Source organism: Halichondria panicea, chromosome 8, assembly GCF_963675165.1.
Source record: "Halichondria panicea chromosome 8, odHalPani1.1, whole genome shotgun sequence".
NCBI classification, from domain to species: domain Eukaryota; kingdom Metazoa; phylum Porifera; class Demospongiae; order Suberitida; family Halichondriidae; genus Halichondria; species Halichondria panicea.
Genome location: NC_087384.1, coordinates 952501 through 961774, shown reverse-complemented (window position 1 = coordinate 961774; position 9274 = coordinate 952501). Strand labels below are relative to the sequence as shown.

Sequence of the window (9274 nt, the reverse complement as noted above, 5' to 3'; positions counted from 1 at the left end):
CATGCGAGTTTAAGGGGCACGCCCATTTTTTGATTATTAGTTAAACTTTGACCCTCAGAAAAAATTGCCAAGCCGGACAATCGAGGTTCTACTGTAGTAGGTAATATAATTATTTTGATCGGTTTTCGTTGAAATAATCAGCCTTTAAATATCTTTTATTTGAGCAACCATAACTTGGATTTCCGGTGATTAGTTTATTAGACCACCCCCCTACACACACACACACACACTTGTCAGATGGGTGCCTACCACACAATAGACCTCCAACTGAACCAGAAGCTGACCCTATGCAAGGGATGCTGGGACATTGTGGCTCTGGACAGACTGGGTATAAGAGAGAGAGAGGGAGATAGCTGTATTATCATTAATTCCCTCTGTTCGATTTTTATTCTCTAGATTTGTCATGTGATCCAACAAGAACTGCTGATGTGGCAGCCGTCATAATGCATGAAGGTGATTGGCAGACATGTTGTGTTGCTATAGCAATAAATACCGTGTTGCCATGATTTCAGGTCTTGCCCACGTGTGTGTGGTAACGGACTCTATGACGATCACTCGTGCAAGAATAGAAGTTCCAATTCCACGAAAAAGAAGAGGTTCCTGTACTAATCATGACAAGGTTCGGCACTGTTGCTATGGCTACTTATCAAGCCCCTCCCCCTTACAGGCTGTACAGAGGTTCTATGACACTGTCATGCAGGCACTACTGAGACACGTCAGGTTCGAAGGTGAGAGGTCTTTTGTGTGTAGAGAATTTGCAATAATGATCCATTGCAATGTGATCTATTGCAGTGGTCAAGTGCATCATCGTGGCCAGTCCAGGATTTGTCAAGGTTAGGTGGGAATGATTGTAACTACACTGTATTTATGCTCAACATCTTTGAAAGCCTCTAACCAGTTTGGAAGGACTAGATTGCGTTTGTACCAGCTCTTACAACGCTGAGTATGATTATAAGCTTCATTTTGAAAGTATTAAGAGTTCTGATGGTCCAAATCCAATGATTTTCTGAAAGCTTAAAAGGAGCCTGTTCAGATGCAGCAGATGGTATGTTCAAATCCCAAATTTAGAATGGGCCACAATTTACGATTTTCGGGAAAAGACCATGGGCGTGTTTACCGTGCCCATGGTCTTTTGTTGAAAACAAGTTGAAAATATTAACACATTATCTGAAAGGCCTCTCTCTAAGCTTTCAGAAAATCATAAAATAAACGATTTTGGACCAACGGAATTAAAGTTATGACCGCTCAAAGATGCTACTTAAGGTATACATGAAATGTCATAAAGCTGGCTACATTAGAGGACCACTATTAATGTTCCATAATTCTTTAATTCACTCGCACAACAATTATGACCGTGCAGGATCAATTCTACGAGTATATATACGGGGAGGCAGCCAGGCACGACGTGAAGGTGCTGTTTGAGAACAAGCCCAAGTTTCTACTAGTGCACTCGTCCTCAGGGCACAAACATGCCCTCAAGGAAGTGCTAGCTGACCCAGCAGTGGCAGTGCGACTGGCAGACACTAAGGTCAGTAGGTCTGTATACAGTTTGTATGCTAGTGCAAAATGCTGAAGTGCAAAAAATATTTTAACTGAATTTTGTGGGTCACTGTCATTGAGTGTACTGTACCCTGTATATAGAAATAACCAATCATGTGGAAATATATATTGTACACAGATAAATTACTTAGTTGTTTGCCCCCCCCCCCTTCTCCCCAGGCCCTTGCCGAAGTGAAGACATTGGATGCTTTCTACAGTATGTTACAGTCAGAACCTAACAGAGCATATTACGGGTGAGTCCATACAGCCCCTCACAACTGTCACACCCTCACACCCGCCCCCACACAGTATACGGCATGTGGAGAAAGCGAAAGAGGCTCACGCTATTGAGATACTCATGGTCACAGATGAACTGTTTAGGTAAGTTCTCGACGTTTTGTGATTTGGTTTCTGTTGTATGATAATTATAACTTGTTGAGATATCTATAGTGCACCCTTAGACCGATATTAGGGTTGTAAAAAGAAGTGGCCTGCTAGATATAAGACAGGTCCAAACACATGCTATGGAGCTCATAATCTAGCTGTATTATAGAGGCCGGGTAACCTGCTTTACTTGGTGACCACAGGCAGGTCTTACTGTATGGTTATCAAGTGTGTGTCTGTGTGTGTGTGTGTGCGTGTGCAGATCAGCAGATGTTCCCACGAGACAGAGATATGTTCGACTAGTGGAGGCAGTCAAAGATGGAGGAGGAACTGTACGCGTCTTCTCAAGCCTGCATGTCTCAGGAGAACGTATGTACAACGCCCACTCACTGTACTTTACCCTGTGTGACTATTCCTACCACTATTGTATCATGCTTAAGCATTATATTGTTAGTGATGACCAATTTGGCTGATCATGAGGATATTAACGCTGTTAAATGCATACATAATAATAATTATTATTATAAGAGAGTCTTTGTTGTATAATAATTATTATGCTACTAAGTTTACATCAACTTTTCTTTTATGCTGCATAATTATGTTACAGATGCGTTTATATTCCTGCACAGAGCTCGGCCAGTTGTCTGGAGTGGCAGCCATTTTAAGATTTCCCCTCCCTGAGTCCGAGGACAGTCAAGATTCAGACAGTGACTAGTAAACATTCACTATTATTATAATTTTCTGTCAGCATTTTTTAATTGTGATGAGGGCGAGCTCTTTATTACCATTATATATCTATTATTATGATGGGCCTAAGATGGTGTCTGACAATGGATGATAGCTATCTAGCTAGTTATATCGATCGATCTAGAGTAAGGTACAAAACTGAAAAATCAATACAGAAATGGAATAAAATGGAGGTAGGACAGGAAACTAAAAGTTTAAGATCTTCAGTTGGAGTGGCCTTATATAAATTAAAATAGAAGCTACACAGAAAGTACAGTCAATGCATGTCAAAAGAGTATCTGTTAAAGAAAGGGTACTTCTTTATTTCTTGCTCCACCCACTGTCGAAGGTCATGTGACCACTCCACTTTGCTCCGAGTCTTGGACACAACAGGGAACACTTTATCCACACATGCAGCAACGTATCTGCTCGGACAAGGCACTTGAAGGAATCTACATATTTGAGTTACCGTGGCAGCAGGGCGTTGTACCAAATCCTCGTTATGTATTTCCAATACCGTCATGTTACAGAGTGACTTCATCTCATATACAGCACGCGCTTTCTCCATGACTGCCTTAGCCGACTTATTTAGCAGCTTGTGATCGACCAGTCGATGCTCCTCTGTGAAGTTATATCTCGCTTTAGGCCCATTATGACCGTGCTCATGACCGTACTCATATAGTGCACTAGTGGCTATAATATCAAATGGATTCCTAACCACATGTATCACATGAAGAGGTACTTTGACCAAATCCTGCAGCCTTTGGTACATTTCTTTAAAATGATTATTGAGTTTAAGATAAGCATCTGGAGCAGTTGCCGACTTGTCTCCAATGACTTTTAGACCTCCCACGAAGTGCCCTGCCCAGCTCCCGGGAACGTCTAGTGTATACCTCTTTTCGTCTTTTTTCGGCGATATCATTGAGTAGTGGAAACTCTTTTTATGTATCCTTTCGAACATGGTTTCTCTGTCCTGCACCGCTTTATTGTTGGAGAGAAGCTTAGAGAAGAGGAAAAAAGAGACAGATATGAGGACATTTGGATGGGCATCGATTAAACTGGCGACTATGCTGTGTCCACTGCGAGGATAACCGGTGAAGAATACGAATTTCTCAACTCCTGCAATGTCCGAGTGGGTGAGGGGATGGTAGTCTATGGGGGGTGATTTATCATGTTGCTCTTGTAGCACTTGTTGCAATTGACTGTGTTGTATGCTCCATATTTTGGGGGGATTGTACAACAAATCTGCAATGGTGCACAGGAAAATAAGTGTAGCACTATAAGCACAGTGTTGAGTCTCATGCAGGGATAATCAAATCATACTAGGGGCTGGCAACAAAGTGAAATCTCATACAGCCCCTTAATTAATTGAGAAATCAAGCATGAAATCTAAATCTTTTATGAAATCGACTAGAGACCACGCCAGGAAAGGGGTGTGGTTTCCAGTGTGTGTGTTGCGTAGTTGTGAATGAGACCACACCCTTTCTTTGACCACAGAGATAGCCTCGAATCCAGGCCGTTTTGAACTGGATTCGAGGGTGAATACACGTAGTCGGTAGTTAGTTGAGAATTTACCGACACAACACTTCAAAAGCACTGGGTGTGGCCCAACCGTCCCTGACGGGAGGTCGGATTGCAAGCTTATCTTGGATTTATTCTGCCGCCACTATAGGGCGCCCTATCAGAGTGCAGCATTTTTCACGTGGTTGGTTACACTTCGCAGAACAAATCTCAGATAAGTTTGCAACCCGACCTCCCGTCAGGACAGTCGAGCCACGCCCAACTAGTCGATAGTTACCTTCCCTCTGTTAACAACCATTATGAAATGCTGAAATCTGGAAATCACGTGATTTTGAAATCTTGTACACAAAAGTACCTTTTACCAGCCCTTCGAAATACTGTAGCTAATGCGCTAATTGTTGCAGAGCAACTATACAATGCGTAGCATAAGCTAGTTCAAGAACTTTAAGTTTACATCAAAAGACAAAATGCAACCAGACTAAAAACATGTTACATGCAGAAGAGAACCAATAAGACACTAAACAGTTATACCTATAACACCTACAGTTATCTACAGTTATGTCTATACATAAACAGTACAGGTAGGCCCATACAGTTCTATGTACAGATACAGTTCCATTATGATAAAGCGTATAGTATAGTTCCAAAAACAACAACACTAATGGGATCAATAGCAGAACTGTATATGCTATAATCCCAGGATGGCTTATAATGCAGTGACCCTAATGCAGTGACCCGACTATAGTGATGACTCATAGGCAAGCAGGCAACTATATCATCAAGAGTGCGTAAGTCTTCTTATGCACTCTTGATATCATCATAGACTATAATCTATGATATCATAGATAAACAATTGTCTTTCCTATAATTGCTTCAATTGAGTACAAAAACCTGCAGTTGAGCATGCGATTAAAACTCGAGTACAAAAACCTGCAGTCAGAGTATGCACTTAAAATAAAGAATCGCTATTAAGAGTGCTCCTACTATACCTTAATGTTACTATTATAGACGGGTAGTAAGTTTAGCATTTTCAGCTTTTTCTCTGTTTTTAGGTAGATCTACGAAAATTTCCCCTGCTATACAGTGCGCTTATAATCCAGTTCCTACGTACTATATACCGTACAGTCAACGTACTCTTCCTCACTCACTGGATGTGATTTTCTCATCTTGGACTTCAATACGTCTGCTTAGGAAGCTGTTTGAAGCTCCTCCACTCCTCACCTCCAGAGTCAGGCCAGCCATTAGCAGCAGAGAGGTAAACACCAGCACAAAGAAAAACAATAGAAACCTCTGTGCAGCCATAGCAGCTGTCTTTTATAATGCGGTTTGTCTACAGTCTTCTATATAATATAGTTTGTCTACAGTCTTTTATAGAATATAGAATGACGTGGATTATAGTACCCTAGCTAGCTACCTCTTCTATCTGCAAGTATTGTGACCCCTCATAAAGAGTGAGTGCATAGAACACAAGAGAAAGGAGTCATAGATACTATAAATCAGAGGAGGAATGCTATAGGGTCACTTTCGAGTCTCCAAGTGATATCACTCTGTCCAGAGTTATTTCTCTATATTATACGAGATCTACGCATGCACAGAATGGTCTGCGGTACCAGTTATATAATGATAATTATGGGCTGTAATGATAATTATGGGCTGTAACAACAAAGTCAAACAAGGTGGCCTGCTAAGACAGGTCCAAACACCTAGCTATAATATAGAGGCCGGGTAACCTGCTTTACATGGTGACCATGGACAGGCAGGTCTTACTGCATGCATATGGTTTACTAAGTGTGTGTCTGTGTCTGCATGTGCATGTCTGGATTGGGTGTGTGTTATGCAGATCAGCAAATGTTCCCACGAGACAGAGATATGTTCGACTAGTGGAGGCAGTTAAAGATGGAGGAGGAACTGTACGCGTCTTCTCAAGCCTGCATGTCTCAGGAGAACGTAAAATTATACAACCATAAATTAAGTTCGTTATAATATCTATGGTAATAATAATTATAAGTTTTAATTATCTATATGGTACAACGCCCACTCACTGTACTCTACCCTGTGTGACTATTCTTACCACTGTTGTATGCTGCTGTTAGTGATGACCAATTTTGGCTGATCATATGAGGATCTCAATGCATACAGAGTCTTTGTTGTTGGCTAGGATAGAGCTAAGATATATACTTTATTTTGTTTCCACTTTTCTTTTCTATGTAGCTAGAGGCTGCATAATTATGTTACAGATGCTCTTATATTCCTGCACAGAGCTCAGCCAGTTGTCTGGAGTGGCAGCCATTTTAAGATTTTCCCCTCCTGAGTCCGAGGACAGTCAAGATTCAGACAGTGACTAGTAAACATTCGCTTTTATTATTATTATTATTATTATTATTATTATTATTGTAATAATTTTTTCTGTTAGTACATTTCTCTCAACAGTTAACTTACAATATTAAATTGTGTAATTAAATTCAAGATATAAATATGAGATGACAAAACTAGAAGCTATAATTATACACATGCATGTATAACAGTCAATGCATGTCAAAAGAGTATCTGTTAAAGAAAGGGTATTTGTTCATTTCTTGCTCCACCCATTGTCGGAGGTCATATGACCACTCCACCTTGCTCCGAGTCTTGGACACAACAGGGAACACTTTATCCACACATGCAGCAACGTATCTGCTTGGACAAGGCACTTGAAGGAATCTACATATTTGAGTTACCGTGGCAGCAGGGCGTTGTACTAAATCCTCGTTATGTATTTCCAATACAGTCATGTCACAGAGTGACTTCATCTCATGTACAGCACGTGCTTTCTCCATGACTGCCTTAGCCGACTTATTTAGCAGCTTGTGCTTGACCAATCGGTGCTCCTCTGTGAAGTTGTATCTTGCTTCAGGCCCACCGTGGCCATCACCGTACTCATTAAGTGCGTGAGTGGCTATAATATCAAATGGATTCCTGACCACATGTATCACATGAAGAGGTGCTTTGACCAAATCCTGCAGCCTTCGGTACAGCTCTATAAATTTTGACTGATTATTGATTTCGAGGTACGCATCTGGAGCAGCTTTGGCCGACTTGTCTCCGATGACTTTTAGACCCCCCACGAAGCGCCCCGCCCAGCTCCCGGGAACGTCTAGTGTGTACCCCTTGTCGTCTTTTTTCGGCGAGATCATCGAGTACTGGAAACTCTTTTTGTGTATTTCTTCGAACATGGTTTCTCTGTCCTGCACCTCTGTGCTGTTGGATAGCAGCTGAGAGAAGAGGTAGAAAGCGAAAGATAATAGGATATTTGGATGGGCATCGATTAAACTGCCGACTATGCTGTGTCCACTGCGAGGATATCCGGTGAAAAATACAAATTTCTCAACTCCTGCAATGTCCGAGTGGGTGAGGGGCTGGTAGTGTTTGCGTGGTGATTTATGATGTTGCCCTTGTAGGACTCGTTGACCGTGTTGTATGCGAACTGGAGACGTATGTTTGCTCCGTTTTTTCTTGGGATTGTACAACAAACCTGCAATGGTGCAGTGTATGTGTGTGTGCACAGGATAATAAGTGTAGCACTAGGCACAGCTAGTGTTGAAGATGGATGCAATGTGATTACACTCATGCAGGGATAATCAAATCATACTAGATAGCATCTACAAAAAGAAATACAGACTGCATACTGTACCCAGCGTACTCACTCCTCTTACTCACTAGATGTGATTTTCTCATTTTGGACTTCAATACGTCTGCTTAGGAAGCTGTCTGAAGCTCCTCCACTCCTCACCTCCAGAGTCAGACCAGCCAGTAGCAGCAGAGAGGTAAACACCAGCACAAAGAAGAACAATAGAGACCTCTGTGCAGCCATAGCAGCTACTTTATAATACGGTTTCTTTAACAAAACGATGCAGCAAGCAAGCACAAAAAACACTGCCTTCACGCACATAGAAACGTTTGTTTTAACGACGATCTTTCCCCACATTTAGATCCACCCATAACTGGAGCGCTAACTGGAGCACAATGCACTGGGTACATGCACAATGAACAATATCATGATGTTTTCAATAAATAGAAATAGGTATCACAGAGAAATAGAAGCGGTGAATAATGGCAGAACATGACTGAACGTGAACACAATACAAGGATTAGAGGATCATGTGTGATTGAGAATAGTTCAAAGTTGTATAGGATTGTGTGCAGTCCCGTCTTCAGCCAGTGCTTGTTGAGCAACTCTTTCCAGCGTCTGTTTCATATCCACCACAAAAGAATTGGGCACCAAAATACCTGCATTAAAATAATGATGAGAGTATATACAGTTATAGTTTACATTAGTATTATGTACATGTACGTATGCACGAGAGGGAAGTTAGTACAATATTAAGAAAGGAATACTTTATTAACAGTACGCTAATCAAGGCAAAACAAAACTAATGTTATGGCTATTCCATAATTGACTTAATTAGTAAGTGAAGTGAAGAGCAGACTAGCCTACACTCACCGACTAGTCTCTTATTTGGAGCTCTCACTCTCACAATCTGCATCCTCTGGCCATGGGAGGAGTGGCGATTGAACACCCCCTCTACATGAGTCCACACCCCCAGGATGGACCCGCTGAGCACATGATACGTTCTCTGTCTCAATCCCACCTCACACGAGTTGTTGACTATCGCCAGACGACACTTGCCGTCCCTAGTGGAGGACAGTAATAGGAGTCCTTACAACAACACATAGCACAATGTACATGTAATGCAGTACATGTAATTCGAAAGAAGAGTGGTTGTGTATTGTATATACGTACAGTAACTTAGAGATGTGGTGTATGCATAATTATGTAGGGATTTATAAAATGAAGTCTAAAATAATAATTTTTACATGCAGCCTTTAAGGATAGTAGGCGCACACTCCTAGAGTAACACTATTCCACCCACCAGAAAGCATGTGTGCAGATTGTGCTGGAGGCTTGGTACTGGGTATTCCACCATCTCTCTGCCTCTTCAAAGTCTTCCTCTTTCTTATACTTTTCGAGGACAGTGCTCAGCTTATCTGTACGTGTGCTCTGACCAGTGTTGGGACGATAGGCTGAGAACAGCTTGCCCTTGGAGTCAGCTGACTTGAGTAGCAA

The 9274-nt window shown here is 41.6% G+C and overlaps 4 protein-coding genes across 4 annotated transcripts in view; 1 reads left to right on the top strand and 3 right to left on the bottom strand.

Moving 5' to 3' along the window:
• LOC135339624 (protein pelota homolog) overlaps nt 1-2741 on the top strand; it is a 3753-nt gene extending 1012 nt beyond the window's left edge. Inside the window, exons 4-13 of the mRNA XM_064535776.1 lie at nt 238-328; nt 397-453; nt 513-619; nt 668-728; nt 793-833; nt 1361-1528; nt 1720-1793; nt 1849-1920; nt 2186-2292; nt 2553-2741. Coding sequence (XP_064391846.1) covers nt 238-328; nt 397-453; nt 513-619; nt 668-728; nt 793-833; nt 1361-1528; nt 1720-1793; nt 1849-1920; nt 2186-2292; nt 2553-2638 — 864 coding nt within the window. The 3' untranslated portion in view covers nt 2639-2741. The remainder of the gene's footprint in view (nt 1-237; nt 329-396; nt 454-512; nt 620-667; nt 729-792; nt 834-1360; nt 1529-1719; nt 1794-1848; nt 1921-2185; nt 2293-2552) is intronic.
• On the bottom strand, nt 2731-5472 carry LOC135339625 (uncharacterized). The gene is made up of 2 exons (XM_064535777.1): nt 5319-5472; nt 2731-3894 (listed from the first exon to the last, which is right to left on the bottom strand). The coding sequence occupies exons 1-2, from the start codon at nt 5470-5472 to the stop codon at nt 2927-2929; spliced, it is 1122 nt and encodes a 373-aa protein (XP_064391847.1). The 3' UTR covers nt 2731-2926.
• A 1141-nt stretch (nt 5473-6613) lies between these two features.
• LOC135339623 (uncharacterized) lies at nt 6614-8134 on the bottom strand. Its single transcript, XM_064535775.1, has 2 exons — nt 7867-8134; nt 6614-7681 (listed from the first exon to the last, which is right to left on the bottom strand). Exons 1-2 carry the CDS (start codon nt 8132-8134, stop codon nt 6696-6698), a joined length of 1254 nt encoding a protein of 417 aa, XP_064391845.1. The 3' UTR covers nt 6614-6695.
• Nucleotides 8135-8202: 68 nt separating this feature from the next.
• LOC135339621 (protein strawberry notch homolog 1-like) overlaps nt 8203-9274 on the bottom strand; it is an 8684-nt gene continuing 7612 nt past the window's right edge. Inside the window, exons 21-23 of the mRNA XM_064535773.1 lie at nt 9081-9274; nt 8651-8841; nt 8203-8436 (exon numbers count right to left, since the gene is read on the bottom strand). The exon at nt 9081-9274 is cut by the window's right edge and continues 24 nt beyond it. Coding sequence (XP_064391843.1) covers nt 8327-8436; nt 8651-8841; nt 9081-9274 — 495 coding nt within the window. The 3' untranslated portion in view covers nt 8203-8326. The remainder of the gene's footprint in view (nt 8437-8650; nt 8842-9080) is intronic.

Excerpts from the sequence above, each read along its gene's own strand:
- LOC135339625 (XM_064535777.1), bottom strand. The coding sequence starts at position 5,472 with ATGGCTGCACAGAGGTTTCTATTGTTTTTCTTTGTGCTGGTGTTTACC. Across the intron at positions 3,895-5,318 it reads AGATGAGAAAATCACATCCA|ATTTGTTGTACAATCCCCCC; the intron begins GTGAGTGAGGAA and ends GCACCATTGCAG.
- LOC135339623 (XM_064535775.1), bottom strand. The coding sequence starts at position 8,134 with ATGTGGGGAAAGATCGTCGTTAAAACAAACGTTTCTATGTGCGTGAAG. Across the intron at positions 7,682-7,866 it reads AAATGAGAAAATCACATCTA|GTTTGTTGTACAATCCCAAG; the intron begins GTGAGTAAGAGG and ends GCACCATTGCAG.